Raw genomic sequence first — 18742 nt, 5'->3', positions numbered from 1 at the left:
GCAGAGCCAACTCTGGGCAGGACCCAGAAGATTGGAGCTTCTGGCTGCTCCTTGTGGCCCCCTGGCCAGCATGGAGTCTGATGCCTCCAGTGAATTCGCCAGGCAGGCAGGCAGGCAGACGAGGACCAGGGCAGTTATTTCTTAACTCGCCATTGGTGTCTGTGCAGGGCCCACCGCCCCACTCTCTGCGGGGGCCGTTCACTAACTTCCCTCTGCTGCTCAGCAAGGCTGAGCGGTTGGACTCCACTGTCCGCAAGCCGGATCCGGCTGAGCATCTTGCCCCACGCAGGGCGCCTGGAAGCCAACAAGTTCCTTATTCACACAACATCTTCAAGTAGCCTCCATCACTGGAGGTTTTAGAAAATAAGATTGGAAAAAAAAACATTTGACTGGGATGGTGTAAGGCAGGCGGTCTTCAAACTTGGCCCTTTTATGACTTGTGGACTTCAACTCCCAGAATTCCTCAGCCAGGCATGAGGAATTCTGGGAGTTGAAGTCCACAAGTCTTAAAGTGGCCAAGTTTGAGGACTCCTGATCTAGGCCAATGTTTCTCTGTCCTTTGCTTTTTGGCATTTGGCTGTCCCAGCCTGGGGGCTCCGTAAGAGGCAGCAATGATGGTGGTGGTGGTGGGTTTCTCAGCCCTCTGGCCAGGGAGTCCCTCTGGCCAAGGCTCCGAGCAGAACCCAAGTCACCTTCCAAACACCCAAGGATGGTTTACACTGCCCAAGATTCATTAAAAAACCCCAACATTTGAAATTTAATTCTCTGAACCAAACCAAGCGCAGATGTATCCACAAACAAACAAGCACACACACACACACACACGCAGCCCCACAACTGGCATATGGGGAGATCTCGGGTCAATGTCTCTGCTCTGCCAGGCTGTCCTGCCCCCCTCTCCTCTTCCCCCCCTCCCCCCCCCCGGTGCCAAAAGCAGTTGCCGGGTGTCCCGCCAGGCTGGTCTCTCTCAGCAAGGCCATCCTGAGGAGTCTCGGTTCCTCCAGTCTGCGAGAGCTTCAGTTTCGCGGGGGAGACAGGGGTGCCAGGAGCAAGGCTCGGCCAACAGCACCCCTTTTCCAACCAGCTGCTCCCCGGTTCTCCCTTCCCACAAGGATCCCCTGACGAGTTCAAAGTCAGCAGCCTCTGGCAGGCAGCCTGTTTGCAGGAGAGGGTGGGGACTGGCTGGGCCACCGATGCCAAGTTCCGGTAGATAAGCAGCAGGTCCAAGGCGGCTGGGGAGGGCAGGGTGCCTGGGTCCTGTGCCCTGGAGAATCAACAGCAGCTGCAGTGGGTGAGGTCCATGGTTCCCTGGCTGGGAGCTGATCTGCCAAGGGGAGGCAGAGCTGTGCTACAAGATCTGAGCTTCTGCAGAGGGAGAGAGAGGCTGGTCAGGACAGACTAGAAACCAACATTTGCATTGGATAACAGAATAATACTGTTGGAAGCGGCCTTGGAGGTCTGCTAGTCCAACCCCCCGCTGAAGCAGGAGACCCTATACTAGGGGTCTTCAAAGGTGGCCCTTTTATGACTTGTGGACTTCAACTCCCAGAACACTGGCTGAGGAATTCTGGGAGTTGAAGTCCACAAGTCAAAAAAGGCCCAAGTTTGAAGACCCCTGCCTTATAACATTCCAGACAAATGGCTGTCTACTTGAAAACCTCCAGTGATGGAGCACCCACAACTTCTGGGGCCAAGCTGTGCTTGGATTTCTCCCAGGACAGACAGCTCATCACCAACTGGATCCCCAGAATTCCTAGCCTACTTCAGCTCAGGCACCCACTTGCTTTGTGCAGTAGACAAAGGCAACTTTGGCCCACAACACATCTGGGAGGCCCTTTAGGGTGCATGCACCATTAATTTCTTGACTGGCCAACTGCAGGGCCTCTCTATTCATCTATGGCCTGAACAGACCTCCAAACTTAATGGGATTAAAAATGATTCACAACAGCCATCACTCAGGCTGCGGAGAAGACAGCCATGAGCCATGGAAACCTTCAATCCACAGCACCTGAAGGCTGAAACACGCTTCCAATGGATCGGGACCCACCCAAAGGAGTTGTTACCACTGCTCTGATAGCAAGAGAAGAGAATATTTGCAGTTCAAGGTTGAAATGAGGGGTCCTTGGTGCTCTCTGAGCTTGGTTGCTTTCTTGGAGATGTTTCATGACCCAACTAGGTAACATCATCAGTGCTAGAAGGGAATGGGGTTTTTCTCTTTGTTTAATACAGGGGTCTTTAAACGTGGCCCTTTTATGACTTGTGGACTTCGACTCCCAGAATTCCTCAGCCAGCGTGCCTGGCTGAGGAATTCTGGGAGTCGAAGTCCACAAGTCATAAAAGGGCCAGGTTTGAAGACTCCTGGTTTAATATAGTGTGTCTTGCCCTGATTTGATTATCCTCCATGATCCTGTGCCCTGCAGGATCCAAACTGTTACCTGCATAAGACCAGAACCACCTCCTTGAGGGAGTCCCACCGACTGAGGGGGGAGGGTTGCCGTGCCCCTCCCCGCAAGAGGCCCAGGCTGTACTCACTTGGCAAGGCCTTGAGGTGGGTGGCAGCTGCAAGCAAGTCCTGGTGTTTGCCTGCCTCTTTGCTCTGCTTCTTTGCCCGGATCCTTTCCATAGAAAGAGAGAACGAGAGAGAAAGAGAGACACAGAGAGAGAGAGAGAGAGAGAGAGAGAGAGAGAGAGAGAGAGAGAGGAGGAGAAAGATGGATAAGGTCCTCCAACAGGTCCCAAAGGGCAACTGGACTTCCTTGGCGTTTTCTTTGGAAACGTCCCGCTCCTCATCCAAGAAGCTTCTCCAGAACCGAAGAAGCTTCTTGGATGAGAAGCAAAACATATTCAAGGAAAAAAACAACAAACCCCAAGAAGGTCCAGTTGCCTTTTGGAAAAGCACCTTTGAGACGACCGTGACCTGGATGGCAGAATCTCCACAGGCGTCCTCCTAGCAGGAGACCCAGGCTCCTTGCCCAGCCCAGTGGGCAAGCACACACTCCAACCCGGCCATCTCCTCTCCAGGTTTTCCACCTACCACACCAGGAAGGCAAAGAGCAGCAGGGCCATCAGGGCAAAGAAGGCGACGATACCAAGCGAGACCAGCATTGCTACCTTCTCCATGGAGTCACCGTGCCCTGCTGGAGACAGAAGACATCCCTGAGCTCCGTCACCCTGCCGGCACCTGCCAGATATCACCCTCCCTCCCCCTTGCAAGTCGAGGGCAGAGGTGCTGGGGGCCCAATCCAGACCAGGCCAGCAAAAGGAAGCAGGAGACTCCCAGTCTCTTAGCTCACACACAGAGCAACGGGAGATCTTTTGCCTAAAGATCTTGGCAGGGATCTTAATTCTTCAAAGCAAATATCCTGGGTCTGAAGGGCGAGCATCGGCACCCTGGCCTTGCTCTCCACGCCGACCTCAGCTTCAGGCCTCCCACATACCGACTGGCTCGTTGTCGGGGGACGGAGAGGGCTCCTCGGCTGGCGGGTCCAACTCAACGGTGTCCGGAGCAGCTTCGCTGGGCTCAGCAACCTGTCCTGCAGGAGGGAAACCCCAAATTGGACAGCTTTTAGAAAATGCAAGGTGGGGGACACAGTTCTCCCCACTGCCTGACCCATGGTTCAGTGTAGAGCAGGGGAAGGCAACTATGGTAACTTTAGGACCTGTGGACTTCAACTCCCAGAATGCCTGACGGCAACTTTAGGACCTGTGGACTTCAACTCCCAGAATTCCTGATGGTAACTTTAGGACTTCAACTCCCAGAATGCCTGATGGCAACTTTAGGGCCTGTGGACTTCAGCTCCCAGAATTCCTGAGGGTAACTTTAGGACTTGTGGACTTCAGTTCCCAGAATTCCTAATGGTAACTTTAGGACTTGTGGACTTCAACTCCCAGAATTCCTGACGGCAACTTTAGGACTTGTGGACTTCAACTCCCAGAATGCCTGATGGCAACTTTAGGACCTGTGGACTTCAACTCCCAGAATTCCTGATGGTAACTTTAGGACTTGTGGACTTCAACTCCCAGAATTCCTGAGCCAGCACAGGTCCTTAAGTTGCATAGTTGCCCACCCCTGGTGTAGAGATGGAGAGGGTCAACCAATACCCACAGAGACTAAAGAAGTGCCATATAAAGAAAACTTATATAAAATCTTTTACAGATGGCATATGACACCAGTGAGACTAGCAAAAATGTTTAAAAATACTTCAAACAACTGTTGGAAATGCAAACAAAGGCCAGGTACTTATTATCGCATCTGGTGGACGTGCCCTAAAGCAAAAAGATTTTGGGTTAAAATACATTTATGGTTGGAGAAGATAACTAAAAAACAAATAAGACTTTAAACCAGAATTGTTTTTGTTAGGAATAATAGGAGCCAGTTACGAGAAAGATTGTAGATATCTAATACTACATGTATTAACAGCAGCAAGAATTGTGTTTGCCCAACGCTGGAAAAATGAAAACCTACCAACTGAAGAAGTACTAATTAAGAAAATTCTAGAGTGCGCAGAAATGGATAGACTGACTTTAAAGATTAAAGAGAAAGAAGACTTGGTGTACTTTAGAACATGGGATAATTTCTATCAGTGGCTAGAAAAACGAGTCAGAGAGAAAGGAACGTGATATGTAATTTTGAATATATATATTAGCAAGAAGAAGGCCATTGATTGATCAACGTGTTGTTTATGATAATTAACCATATCTATTACTGTTAGTTAAACACATGTACCCAGACACTATGCTGTTTGCTAAATATTGAAAATGTTATTTGGAAAAACCCCAACCCCAACCCTAACCCCAACTCTAACCCAAACCCCAATCCTAATCCTGACCCCACCTTATCCCTAACCCTGTAAAAACTAATAAAATCTATCTATCTATCTATATAAAAGGGACGCGGTGGCTCAGTGGGTTAGGATGCTGAGCTTGTCGATTGGAAGGTCGGCAGTTTGGCGGGTCGAATCCCGAGTGCCGTGTAGCAGAGTGAGCGCCTGTTACTCATCCCAGCTTCTGCCAACCTAGCAGTTCAAAAGCACGTAAAAATGCAAGTAGAAAAATAGGGACCACTCCGGTGGGAAGGTAACAGCGTTCCGTGCGCCTTTGGTGTCTAGTCATGCCGGCCACATGACCACGGAGACGTCCTTGGACAAGCGCTGGCTCTTCGGCTTTGAAACGGAGATGAGCACCGGCCCCTAGAGTCGGAAACGACTAGCATGAATGTGCGGGGGAACCTTTACCTTTTATCTATCTATATATAAAGAGGGACCCCAGAGCAATCACACCAGGCCCAGAATCCCCAGCCAGGTGACACCACAGATCTGGATCCCTCCACCCTCAGCAGAGGCTCTTGCTATTTGCAACTCTTCATCTACTTTGGGTTCAAAAACAGTTCTCGTTGCATCCTTTCAACCCAAAACGCCAACGAGAAGGAATAGCCGGCCAGCCCTGGAAGCATTCAAGCTGCGTCTTCCAAGGACCCGTTTTCCAGACGGAAAAATGCAAGGAAAAGAAATGAAGAAAAAAAAAGGTAGCCGGGAATGCACCGCAACCCTCCCCCCTGCCACCCACTCTCTTTCTTTTCTGAAAAATGGAAAGAAATGAAACTTTACAAAGCTGCCCTAATACTTTCTTTTGGCCTGACGGATGCACTGAAAAGGTTAGGAAAAATGTTTCCATATTGCTATCCAGCCCCAAAAGAGGCCACAAGCAGACTTTGCGGTCAGACTCTTGACCAGCTTCTAGTGTTACAGCCTCAGGACTCAGAGAAAGCGCCCCCCCCAGGCATGATTCCCGCCACGAGGGTCCAAGGGAATTGTCCTGGCCTCACTGCCCCTCGAGGCTTTTAATCTTCAAAGACTGTGCGTGCGTGTGGACGTGGGTGTGCATTTGCTATGTAGAACACAGAACATAAAACCCCAAGGCCGGAAGGGACCTTGGAGGTCTTCTAGTCCATCCCTCTGTCATCCTGGTCAAATGGTCTATTTTTGGTATAGGGTCTCCTACTTGAGTAAGAGGGACGCGGTGGCTCAGTGGGTTAGGACGCTGAGCTTGTCAATCAGAAGGTCGGCAGTTTGGCGGGTCGAATCCCGAGTGCCGCGTAACAGAGCGAGCGCCTGTTACTTGTCCCAGCTTCTGCCAACCTAGCAGTTCGAAAGCACGTAAAAATGCAAGTAGAAAAATAGGGACCACTACGGTGGGAAGGTAACAGCGTTCCGTGCACCTTTGGCGTCTAGTCATGCCGGCCACATGACCACGGAGACATCCTCGAACAAGCGCTGGCTCTTTAGCTTTGAAACGGAGATGAGCACCAGCCCCTAGAATTGGAAACGACTAGCACGCATGTGTGGGGGAACCTTTACCTTTACCTTACTTGAGTAAGGGGTTGGACTAGAAGACCTCAAAGGACTCTTCCAACCCTGTTATTCTTAAAAAAACCCCAAAAACCCACTGATAGAGCACCCACAACCCCAGCACAGCTATTGTGCAACAAGAAGACAGCTTGGCCGCAGCATTATCCATCTCTGCAAACACAGGCCAGTCCTCGTCTTACAGCCATTCATTTAGTGATTGTTCAAAGTGACAACAGCCCTGAAAAAACCCCAACATGGGACCATTTCTCACACGCGCGACATGTGTGGGTCATGTGATCAAAATTAGGACGCTTGTCAGCTGACTCATATTTATGACGGTTGCAATGTCCCCAGCTCCCTTTTGCAACCTTCTGGCAAGCAACATAGACGGGGGGAGAAGCCAGATTCACTTAACAACCATGTGGCTAACTTTGACAACTGCAGGGTTTCGCTTAAAAGTGTCCCAAGAAAGGTTGTAAAACGGGGCAAAACTCATTGGACAAAGGTCTCGTTTAGCAACCAAAATGTTGATCTCCATTGTAGTTCTAAGTCCAGGATCACCTGCAGGTCTCCTATTTTAACGTCTGCCCAAGATTTAGTCCCCACCCCACCCCACCCCACCTCAGCCCTTCCCCCCTGCCCTGTTCTCTCCCTGTTCCCCCCAAGTGCCTTTTCCCTGCCCTTACCAGCAGCTGGCCAGCCTCGTGCCTCTGGGCTCCACTCGCTCCAGCTGCCGGCATCCAGGAAGTCCTTGGCGCTCACCTGGACCGTATGCTCCAGGCCCATCAGGGCGTCCGTGATCACCTCGGACACGTTGCTCGTCTCCACCTGCCAAGCCAGGAGGCGGCTCCCATCAGCTCATCCGCTGACCCCAGCTGGCCGTGGTCTCCGCTCACACAGGGGTCTGAGCAGAACTGACTGCCCCCCCGCTCCACCAGCCGCCCCATTCCGTGAAGGACAGATAGGATCCTTGTACAAGCACGGAGTCCCCCGCGTTCGAGACCCCCACCCCCACCCCTTGCATCCCCTCGACTCACCATTGACCAAGAGCCATGAAGGACCGGCCGGTAGCGCACCCGGAAGTGGAGCTGGAAGGAAGGCTCCCTGGGCCAAGAGGAGGGGTACTCCCAGCTGACGCGTAGCCGCCGGGGGGCCAGGGGCACCGGCTCCACCCGCACATGCTCTGGAGGATCTGGCTTGGCTGGGAGGGAGGCAGAGGAGGGGAGCTGAGACCCTGGAGGGGGAACAAGCCAGCCCCCCCCTCCATGCCTTTCCCCATTCTCTGGACCCAAACTCCGTTTGACTGGGAACGTTGAGGAACCATCTCAGCCTTGTAGGACTGACCCACCCCACCTCCCCTGGCAGAGGAGTCTAGCTGCAGACCCCATCAGCCAGGGTGTATCTGCGTGTGCGTGTGTGTGTGTGTCTCCAGGAGATGGTCCTTCTCTACTGTGGCTCCTGCCCTTTGGGACATCAGTGTGAGGTCATCTCCAGCCCTCCTCACCTTCTGGAAGAGCCTGTAGACCTGGCTCTGCCTGGCTGGTTTGGGGCTCCAATGGAGGGGGTTTCACATTGGGGGGTTTGTGATTAATAACAGATTCCCCCCCACACTCCAGCTCAGCCTATTCCCTCCCTCCCTCCCTTTTAGCTTTATTTATAGCCGATAATTTGTATTTTTATAATGATTTGCTCCAATTATATGCATACAGGTAGTCCTCGACTTACAATAGTTCATTCGGTGACTGTTCAAAGTTGCAACAGCACTGAAAAAAGTGACTTACGACCGTTTTTCACACTTACAGCCGTTGCAGCATCCCCGTGGCCACGTGCTCAAAACTCAGAGGCTTGGCAATTGACTCACATTTACGACGGCTGCAGTATCCTGAGATCCCCTTTTGCGACCTTCTGACAAGCAACGTCAAGGGGGAAGCCAGAATCACTTAACAGCCGTGTGACTCACTTAAGAACTGCAGTGATTCACTTGACAACCGTGGCCAGAAAGGTCATCAAGCACAAATCTCTGGACAACTGCCTCGCTTAGCAAAGGGAATTTTGGGCTCAAACGTGCTCATAAGTCGAGGACTGTCTGTAAAGCAAAAGAAAGCTGAAGGAGCACATCATAAGCACAGGGGCAGCTTCATTTAGAAACTGCTTCACCTAATGACCGGTGGGCTGGTCCCTACATGAGGATGGCCCACAAATAAGAGTCCCTTCCCTTCTGAGGCAGCTCCTCCCCCAAAGGGCGGGGCTTACTGATGCTGTGGGCGATGATGTCCAAGAGAGAGAAGCTGGAGCCCAGTGGGTTCACCTCCGTCACATTCACACGGTAGGAGCTCCAGAACTGGGACTTGCTGACGGTGCAGGAGAGAGGGAGGGCAGGATCCTGGACACACAGACCCACATTGCTGACCGGGGATCTGCTTGCACAAAGGCAAGAGAAAGCGTTTGCCCTGAAAGCTCTCGGCCAAGGGGAAAATCTGACATAAACACCCATAATCCCCAACCACAAACCAACGTACTGGGGAAAAAAAAGTCTACGCAAACTGGTGAAGTTAGAAGAAACAGGGAACCCTCCCGAGAGACCAAGCAAAGGTGGGGGAAGAAGGGGGCCTTGGTGGCAATAGTGGTCCGGTGCACTTGGCACCATCCCCAAAGCACCATCTGGAAAAGCACCCGGACCCGAGAGGAATGGAGAGAATCTCCCAACCCATCATCTCCTAAATGTTGCGCAGTTTGCCCAAATCTTCCAACACGTATCATTAGCTCTTTTAGACCCTTGGGAAGAATCCAGCAGACAAAAGGACCCAATCCAGTCAAAGCTATTTGCAGTCTGGGTACCGTAAATAGCAACTCCCAGACCCGTTAACAATAGCGCGTAATAATGATAATGCACAGTCGTGTACGTTGATTGGTATCCATGTTTTCCTCCCAACGGCCATCGTCAACGCCAGTTCTTCCATAGGCAAAAAGAAATGGGAAAGCCCGCTGAGTTTCTCCAAAGTGTATTGCGAACGGTGCTCTGATGCCGCCGCCATCCTAGACTTCTTACACCTGGGCAGCTACTCTGGATGCGAAGGGGGAAATCTGGGGCGGTGGGCAGATGTGAACTGCCAAAGGTCAGGACCTACCTTGACTTGTCAGTTCCAGGCGGCTGCTTCATCCTGGGAAATGAGAAAGAGGAAATGAGAAAGAGGAGGAGAAAGAGGGGTGATCCAACTGGACCCCACCCCCGACCCCTGGGCATCCAGAAGGAACATGAGGCCTTTTTCCCCAGGACCCCCCCCCCCCCCGACTGGCCATCCCTGATTCCAGGCAGCCTCACCCCAGAGCCAGCAAAGGGGAGCAAACCACATCTAATAAAGGCTGCCTTGACCCCCCACCCCACCCACGGGACAGGCAGCCTCTTCTATTCCCGTGAGGGCTGAAAGTGCCAGCTGGGCCGTGGCTGCCTCCTTTGGCTAATAAACCAAGCAGAGTGTTCCCCCCACCTCCGCCCGCCTTAATACAAGCCTAGTCCCCCATTGGTCTGTCGTGGGCTCGAAATCCTCATGGCCTTGCTTATCATGGCCCCGCTCCACTCGAGACGCCTCTCCCCCACTGGCTGCCGCGGTGAAGACGGTGGTGCTTAAGCAATCCTTCTTGCGCTGTGATGGCACCGTTCAAGACTCTCTGCAGGGCCCTCCCAGCTGCCCTGGCCTTCCAAACTGATGGCTGGGCTCCGCAGCCAAGGCAGAAGGTGCAGGCTGCCTCCGTCCTTGGCTGGGGAGCCCAGCTTTCCTCTGACCATCCGTTTGGAAGGTGCAATGGAAATCTTCTGGAGAAGCTTGGGGCAAGGTCTTTGTTTGTTCCAAGCAGGGCTGGGGAGAGGAAACGCCTGTGGGTTCCTCAGCTGGAGAGCAGAAGGATCATTAAAGAAGACGCGGAGGAGGCAAAAATGCCTTTTCTTCTTCTCCTCCTCCTCTGCCCCTCCAGCTCCCCCTCTCGCATTCTCCTTGCCCCACAGATCTAGGCCTCCCCTCCGCTTAGCAGACCCGCTTTGCAGCCTTCCTCAGCTCCGCTGACTCCTGCACCGCCCCAGCCCACGCTCACCGAGAGACAGAGAGGTGTCCCAAAGGTCCTTTTCCCAAAAGGCAAAAAGGACTTCCTTGGATTTTTCCAGAAAGTCCAGAAAGATGACTTGCAATTTCCTGGCCTTTCTAGTTGCCCTAAGTCAACTGGACAGTCAACTTAACACCCACTAATCAAGGAGAGAGAGAGAGAGAGAGAGAGAGAGAGAAACACCCACTAATCAAGGAGAGACAGAGAGAGAGAGAGAGAGAGAGAGAGAGAGAGAGAGAGAGAGAGGAGAGAGAGAGAGAGAGAGAGAGAGAGAGGAGAGAGAGAGAGAGAGAGAGAGAGAGAGAGAGAGAGAGAGAGGGAGGGAGGGAGGGAGGGAGAGAGAGAGAGAGAGAGAGAGAGAGAAAGAAACACCCACTAATCAAGGAGAGAGAGAGAGAGAGAGAGAGAGAGAGAGAGAGAGAGAGAGAGAGAGAAACACCCACTAATCAAGGAGAGAGAGAGAGAGAGAGAGAGAGAGAGAGAGAGAGAGAGAGGAGAGAGAGAGAGAGAGAGAGAGGAGAGAGAGAGAGAGAGAGAGAGAGAGAGGAGAGAGAGAGAGAGAGAGAGAGAGAGAGAGAGAGAGAGAGAGAGAGAGAGAGAGAGAGAGAGAGAGGGAGGGAGAGAGAGAGAGAGAGAGAGAGAGAAAGAAACACCCACTAATCAAGGAGAGAGAGAGAGAGAGAGAGAGAGAGAGGAGAGAGAGAGAGAGAGAGAGAGAGAGAGAGGGAGGGAGGGAGGGAGAGAGAGAGAGAGAGAGAGAGAGAGAGAGAGAGAGAGAGAAAGAAACACCCACTAATCAAGGAGAGAGAGAGAGAGAGAGAGAGAGAGAGAGAGAGAGAGAGAGAGAGAGGAGAGAGAGAGAGAGAGAGAGAGAGAGGAGAGAGAGAGAGAGAGGAGAGAGAGAGAGAGAGAGAGAGAGAGAGAGAGAGAGAGAGAGAGAGAGAGAGAGGGAGGGAGGGAGGGAGGGAGGGAGGGAGGGAGAGAGAGAGAGAGAGAGAGAGAGAGAGAGAGAGAGAGAGAAGCAACCGAGAGCGAAGGAGAAATTTCTTGAATTGTGAGAACAATTAACCAGTGGAATGGAAGTCGCCTCCAAGAAGTTGTGGGCGCTCCATCACTGGAGGTTTTCAAGAAGTGACTGGACAGCCACTTGTCTGAAATGGTATAGGGCAGGGGTAGGCAACCTCGGCTCTTTTAGGACTCCTGGACTTCAACTCCCAGAATTCCTGAGTCAGCTGACTCAGGAATTCTGGGAGTTGAAGTCCAGGAGTCCTAAAAGAGCCGAGGTTGCCTACCCCTGGTATAGGGTCTCCTGCTTGACCAGGGGGCTGGACTAGAAGACCTCCAAGGTCCCTTTCAACTCTTGTTATTTTGTCCAGTTGCCTTTGGGGAAAAGCAGCTCTGGGGCAATCATGACCTGGATGAGGGAGGATCTCCACGGACGTACAGGTAGGTGGCGATGTATCTGGTGGGCAGGTGTGTCTCAACGCTGGGGGTCCAGAAGCAGGAGAAGTTCTCGTAGTTGGAAGCTCGGCAGGCGACGGAGGGGGGCCCAGGGAGTCCTGCAGGCAAGGAGGGAGACACGGTGCTTGGCAGGGAGGGAGACTAGCACCTCTGGTTCCGCATGTGGCTCTCCACTACAGGCACAGGATGTCCTCGACTTACGACCACAACGGAGCCCAAAATTTCTGTTGCTCAGCGAGACGGCTGTGAAGTGAGTTTTCTCCCACTTTACAGCCTTTCTTGCATCACCACGGTTGTTAAGTTAGAAACACGGTCGTTAAGTGAATCTCTGCTTCCCCGTTGCCTTGGCTTCTCAGAAGGTCGCAAAAGGGGATCACTTGACACTGCGAGCGTCATAAACAGGGGTCAATTGCCAAGCCTCTGAATTTTGATCATGTGGCCAGGGGGGATGTCGCAACGGTCGTTAAGTGTGAACGACGGTCATAAGTCGCTTTTCCCAGTGCCGTTGTTAACTTGAAACGGCCACTAAACGAACTGCTGTAAGTCAAGGACTAACTCACCTGCCCGCAGTTCACCCACTCAGCGGCTTCTTCCTTAACCTGCAGAAGCTCAGAGTGCCTCCCCCTTCCCCACCAGGCGTGTATCACTCCCTCCCACAGGAGCACCCACACTTACGGCCGACTCTAAGCGCAACGGAGCCCAGGAGAAGCCCACTGCCATCCTGGCAGCTGTAGGTGCCTTCCGAGGAGAGGTCCACGTGGCTCAAGAGCAGCTGGCCCTGCTGGACGCTGGTGTCCGTGGGCAGCCCGGAGCCCCCACTCCGCTGCCATCCCCTCGTGGAGCTGAGGACAGAAGAGTTGCTGTAAGACTTGGGAAGAAGATCATTGGCAGGAGGGTGTGTGTGTGCGCGCGTGTGTCTTCCAGACAGCAAACTGGAGGTCCATCCCACATTCTCAAGAAACTCCTAAGGAGGAGAAGCTGCAAGATTTCTCTCTCCCCCCCCACATTTGACTTCCTATCTCTGAACGGGGTGCCGGGCAATTGCTACCAAGGAGAAACTGCACAGTTTCCCCCCACACAGACACAGTTGACTGCCACTGGACTACCAATTCTGCCCCCCCCCTCCCCATCAACCCATTGCAGCTGAGGTCCTTCCCTCTGGCTTCCTTCAAGAATAAACATCACCGCCAGCCTTTAGCAGAACGACACAAAAAGCGGGTGTCCCTTCACAACTGCCAGGTTGCAAGGCAGAAGGCAATGCCCAGAAAGAGTGGGGACGGGAGGGGGGGGGCAAGGGAGGGAGTAAATGACAGCCAGTTCGAGAGGAACAAGAGGAGGGAGCAGAAGACGGCCACGGGATTTCCCCAACGGGAAGACTTCTGTGGTCCTTTGGGTGTCGCTGCCCACAAAAACGGGGCTAAGAAGGACAAATGGCCGGCTCTTTTCCTTGTGGTTTCCTCTGCGGAAACCTGGGTTTCCGCCACAAGAATGAACAGCATGCTAGAACGGGCATGGCCCAGGCTGGTACAGATGGTGGAATATTCCTCTATATTTGAAACGTATTTACCTTAAAATGCCTGAAACTCTATCTAGGGTTTATTTTCCCCCAAATGGATTGAATAAAACTAAAATAAACATAAAAATTGAGGGATACTTTAAGAAAGACAGATACGCTTTTTAAAAAAAAAACAAAAAACATGCTTTTAGACAACAGCAGGGGCTCAAAACTGGTAGGTCTGCGGCAGAAGATCGAAAGGGTTCCTTCAAATGGAAGAGAATATTTGTAGCTCGGGGGGGGGGTTAACTCAGCTGCTCTCTGAACTCAGCTGTTTTCTTGCAGACCTAGGTAACATCATCAGTGCTAGAAGGGAGGGGGGGTTGTGGAGATGAGGAGGAGGAGGAGGAGGACTGTGGGGTCCTTGGTGCTCTGTGGGGTCTGTTGCTTTTCTTTCCGTTGTTTCACGACCCCACTAGGAGTAGGTCACATCATCAGTTCAAGTGAGTTTTGCTCCGTAATACTTCCTCGATTGGGATATTGCTTTCAACTTGATTGTTTGACTGGTGTTAATCCCTGCTTATCTGGTTATTGGCTGCTGGAGACGATGTGTTTCTGGTCTCTTTGTTTCCTTCTTTGCTTGCTTTTTTAATGGTCTCTTTTGAATGGTGTGTAAATGTAGGTTATCTTTCTGTGTCTACTGAGGGCTGACTGGTTTGCATGCCAAGCCTCAGGGAATTCTATAAGACTTTGGAGGGTGTAGAAAAATTACCCCCCTACCAAACAGAGGGACACGGTGGCTCAGTGGGTTAGGACGCTGAGCTTGTCGATCAGAAGGTCGGCAGTTTAGCGGGTCGAATCCCGAGTGCCACGTAACAGAGTGAGCACTTGTTACTCGTCCAAGCTTCTGCCAACCTAGCAGTTCAAAAGCACGTAAAAATGCAAGTAGAAAAATAGGGACCACCACGGTGGGAAGGTAACAGCGTTCCGTGCGCCTTTGGCGTCTAGTCATGCCAGCCACATGACCACGGAGACGTCCTCGGACAAGCGCTGGCTCTTCGGCTTTGAAACGGAGATGAGCACCGGCCCCTAGAGTCGGAAACGACTAGCACACATGTGCGGGGGAACCTTTACCTTTACCTTACCAAACAGGGAGCACACGTCACATTCAACTCACACTCAGGAGGTTTGCTAGTCAGGTAATAAAATGTCTGCAAGAAAACAAGCTCAGAGAGCATCAGAGACTGCACAGTTCTCCTCCTTCTCCTCTCTGCAAACCCCACTCCCTTGTAGCACTGATGAAGTTTCCTAGAATAGGTAATTGAAATGTCTGCAAGAAGACAGCCAACCTCAGAGAGTATCAAGGAACTCATCCTCCTCCTCCTCCTCCCTGCAAACCTCCCTCCCTTCTAGCACTGATGATGTTACCTATATGGGTCATGAAATGTCTGCAAGGAAACAACCAAGCTCAGAGAGCACCAAGGACCCCATAGTCCTCCTCCTCCTCCTCCTCTCCACAAACCCCACTTCCTTCAAGCACTGATGATGTTACCTAGTTGGGTCATGAAATGTCTGCAAGAAAACAACCAAGCTCAGAGAGCTCCAAGGACCCCACAGTCATTGTCGTCGTCGTCTTCCTTCTCCTCCTCCTCCTCCTCCTTTCTGCAAACCTCCCTCCCTTCTAGCACTGATGATGTTACCTATATGGGTCATGAAACGTCTGCAAGAAAACTACCAAGCTCAGAGAGCACCAAGAACCCCTCAGTCATCATTGTCCTCCTCCTCCTCCTCCTCCTCCTCCTCCTCCTCCTCCTCCTTTCTGCAAACCTCCCTCCCTTCTAGCACTGATGATGTTACCTATATGGGTCATGAAACGTCTGCAAGGAAACAACCAAGCTCAGAGAGCACCAAGAACCCCACAGTCATTGTCGTCGTCGTTGTCGTCGTCCTCCTCCTCCTCCTCCTCCTCCTCCTCCCTGCAAACCTCCCTCCCTTCTAGCACTGATGATGTTACCTAATTGGGTAAAGACTAGGTAAAAAAAACCATGGTTGGCACAAGACTTCCAAGCTCAGAGAGCACCAGGGGGTCAATAATCTTCCATTGGTTCTACATATGGGCATCAAATGCTTCAGAAAGCTGGTAAACGGGAGAAATTTGCACGTAGGCAAACCTCCACTAGGGAGCAACTATTTTTCCGCAGGAAAACCTACGGCAGCGTGTCTCCCCCACCAGGGTCGGATACAAACCTCCAATAAACTGCCCAGCTGGGTGGAAAATAGCTCAACGAAGCAGCTGAAAAAAACGACAGGGCTAATGATCCTGGATGCTCACCTCAGACTAAACAATAGATAACCTCAAGGAGCAACTGGAACAAACTGTGTCACCCTGAGCACACAAAAAATGCTGACAACCGCCATCAAGACTGCATCTCTAAGATTAGTTGAAAGAAAAAAATAAAAAATGCAAACAGAACTTTAAACCAAGCTGCTCGATCTAAACTCCAGAAGCAAAGAGGTACCTGAATCCAACTAGGTAGTCAACATGTCCTCATTTTCACCCCATTCAAAAGAGACAATTAAAAAAAATAAAATCAAAAACTCTTGCATACCCCTTCTACAGTGTTTTACCGAAAGTAAGACCTGGTCTTAGATTAATTTTTGTTCCAAAAGACATGTTATTTTCTGATTAGGTCTTATTTTCGGGAAAATACGGTACTAAATGCGTCCGTCTGGCTGACGATCTTTAACTGGGGCTTATTTCTGAGTTTATATTACGAGCGTCCTGGAAAATCACGCTAGAGTTTGTTTTCCGGTTGGGTCTTATTTTCAGGGAAACACAGTAGCAGACAGAGAAGCAGGCATCAGCACCAGACAAATTATCAAGCAGAAAGCAATAATCAGGGACTCACCAAGGAGGAACTACACCCCTATCAAAAGTGGCAGGGCAAGCTGCTGCATATAAATAGAGGTCCCTAACCTTTTGGGCACCAGGGACTAGTTACGTGGAGAAAGGTTTTTCCGCGGATCGGAGGGTGTGTGGTTTTGTGTGTTGCCTGAGTCTCACGGATGGGGCTTTGCTTGTTTGTGTGGACCGATTGCTGGCATGTCATGGCCCGCTACTAGTCCGTGGACTGGGAGTTGGAGACCCCTGGCATATAAAAAGGGAGCAAACTCCATCCTCCCTGGCACTGACGATGTTCTCCAGATTGGTAATGAAATGTCTGCTAGTAAACAACCAAACTCAAGAGAAAACTTCTCCTGAACTTCTGGCCTCTTAGGAAGTGGAGGGATAACTTGCCATGACCGACTCGCCACGGCTGACTTGCCATCGGCAACTCGCTGCAGCCAACTTGGCATGGAACAACTCACCGTGGGCAATTTGCCACACGACAACTCACCGTGGGACAAGAGTTACACTAATATCGTAGAAACAGTCAAACGGAAATTAAAGAAAGGATACCAAAGGAGGGACAACATGAAATGTGAGTGATAAAAAAACAAAATATATTTCTAATTATTTTAAATAATTAAATTGTCCCGTTCCATAAAGGGGGGATTTTAATGACAGTGCAAACAGGGAGAGAAGGCAAGGTACCTTCAACCGCCTTAGGGATCACCTTGGGGATCTTCAGACCCTCAGCTGGACACATTCTGCACAAGACACCTGGGTGAGACCAGGATCGGGCCTGCTCAGGTACCTACCTTGGGTTTGCTCCAGGGCATTTCAGAGCCACGTCACTCCCGAGCTCGGCATAGGTCACCCCTGCAAGAAAAGCCCCAGAGCATGAGACTTGGTGCTCCACTGCTTCATGGATCCCAAGTTTGCCAGAGGATGTGCAACCATGTCTTTGGCCTTAAGAGTGGGACCTTGCAGTCCCTCTTCCCTCCTCCTTACGAAGGCTGGTGGGTTGTTTTGGCCAAAAGTGACCCCCCTCCCCACACCCTCTACAGGCAGCCCTCCCAGCGCGGGCTGAACTTGGGGCTCACCTTCTTCGCCCCATTCTCCTGATATGGTGATGGAAGCGGTTGTGACCACCATGGCAAAAAGGACCAGCCCTCTGCTCACCCAGCTGGTGAGGCTCAGCATCTAAGAGGCCAAAGGGGGGGGGAGGGAGAAAAAAGAACAACATCAGGAGGTTGATTGCTAAAATTGAAAAGCTGTGGGGTCGCTGTTTCCAATCCTGTGATTGACTTTCTTTCTTTCTTTCTTTCTTTCTTTCTTTCTTTCTTTCTTTCTTTCTTTCTTTCTTTCTTTCTTTCTTTCTTTCTTTCTTTCTTTCCTTTCTTTCCTTTTTTTCTTTCTTTCTCCTTTCTTTCTTTCTTTCTTTCTTTCTTTCTTTCTTTCTTTCTTTCTTTCTTTCTTTCTTTTTCTTTCTTTCTCTCTCTCTCTCTCTCTCTTTCTTTCTTTCTCTTTCCTTTCTTTCTTTCTTTCTTTCTTTCTTTCTTTCTTTCTTTCTTTCTTTCTTTCTTTCTTTCTTTCTTTCTTTCTTTCTTTCTTTCTTTCTTTCTTTCTTTCTTTCTCTCTCTCTCCCTCCCTTCCCTTCCCTTCCCTTCCCTTCCCTCCTCCCCCCCCTCCTTCTTTCTCCATACAGGACTGGAGGCTAAAACATATGAAGAACGGTTGTAGGAATTAGGTATGTCTAGTTTAATGAAAAGAAGGACTGGGGGTAACAGGATAGCAGTCTTCCAATATTTGAGGGGCTAGCCACAAAAAAAGGGGGGGTCAACCTATTTTCCAAAGCACCTAAAGGCAAGACTAGAAACAACAGATGGAAACTAATCAAGGAGAGAAGCAACCTACTGTAGAACGAAGGAGAAATTTCCTGACATTTGAGAACAATTAACCAGTGGAACATATAGGGACGCGGTGGCTCAGTGGGTTAGGACACTGAGCTTGTCAATCAGAAGGTCGGCAGTTTGGCAGGTCGAATCCCGAGTGCCGCGTAACAGAGTGAGCGCCTGTTACTAGTCCCAGCTTCTGCCAACCTAGCAGTTCGAAAGCACGTAAAAAGGCAAGTAGAAAAATAGGGACCACTACGGTGGGAAGGTAACAGCGTTCCGTGCGCCTTTGGCGTCTAGTCATGCCGGCCACATGACCACGGAGACGTCCTCGGACAAGCGCTGGCTCTTCGGCTTTGAAACGGAGATGAGCACCGGCCCCTAGAGTCGGAAACAACTAGCACGCATGTGCGGGGGAACCTTTACCTTTACCTTAACCAGTGGAACAACCTGCCTCCAGAAATTGTGGTGCTCCATCACTCAAGGTCTTCAAGAAGAGACTAGATAACCATTTTTTAAAAAATGTTATGGACCTTCCTGACTGAGCAGAGGCTTGGACTAT

At 51.0% G+C, this 18742-nt stretch overlaps 1 protein-coding gene across 5 annotated transcripts in view; it reads right to left on the bottom strand.

The window, feature by feature from the left end:
• Positions 1-727: 727 nt before the first annotated feature.
• The window catches only part of IL11RA (interleukin 11 receptor subunit alpha), a 105571-nt gene continuing 87556 nt past the window's right edge, over positions 728-18742 (bottom strand). For 3 of the 5 annotated variants that reach the window (XM_081319283.1, XM_081319284.1, XM_081319286.1), the window contains 12 exons: positions 17389-17488; positions 17104-17164; positions 12582-12748; positions 11890-12004; positions 9476-9508; positions 8601-8767; positions 7385-7548; positions 7034-7175; positions 3438-3533; positions 3035-3137; positions 2533-2615; positions 728-1365 (listed from right to left, as the gene is read on the bottom strand). In XM_081319283.1, coding sequence (XP_081175409.1) covers positions 1349-1365; positions 2533-2615; positions 3035-3137; positions 3438-3533; positions 7034-7175; positions 7385-7548; positions 8601-8767; positions 9476-9508; positions 11890-12004; positions 12582-12748; positions 17104-17164; positions 17389-17488 — 1248 coding nt within the window. In that variant the 3' untranslated portion in view covers positions 728-1348. The remainder of the gene's footprint in view (positions 1366-2532; positions 2616-3034; positions 3138-3437; positions 3534-7033; positions 7176-7384; positions 7549-8600; positions 8768-9475; positions 9509-11889; positions 12005-12581; positions 12749-17103; positions 17165-17388; positions 17489-18742) is intronic. The other 2 variants (XM_081319287.1, XM_081319285.1) reach the window with 2 other exon arrangements.

This window comes from Vipera berus (assembly GCF_964194415.1).
Source record: "Vipera berus genome assembly, chromosome: 2".
In the NCBI taxonomy this organism is placed as follows: Eukaryota; Metazoa; Chordata; class Lepidosauria; order Squamata; family Viperidae; genus Vipera; species Vipera berus.
The sequence above is the reverse complement of the archived record's forward strand: the minus strand, read 5'-3'. Positions and strand labels throughout refer to the sequence as shown.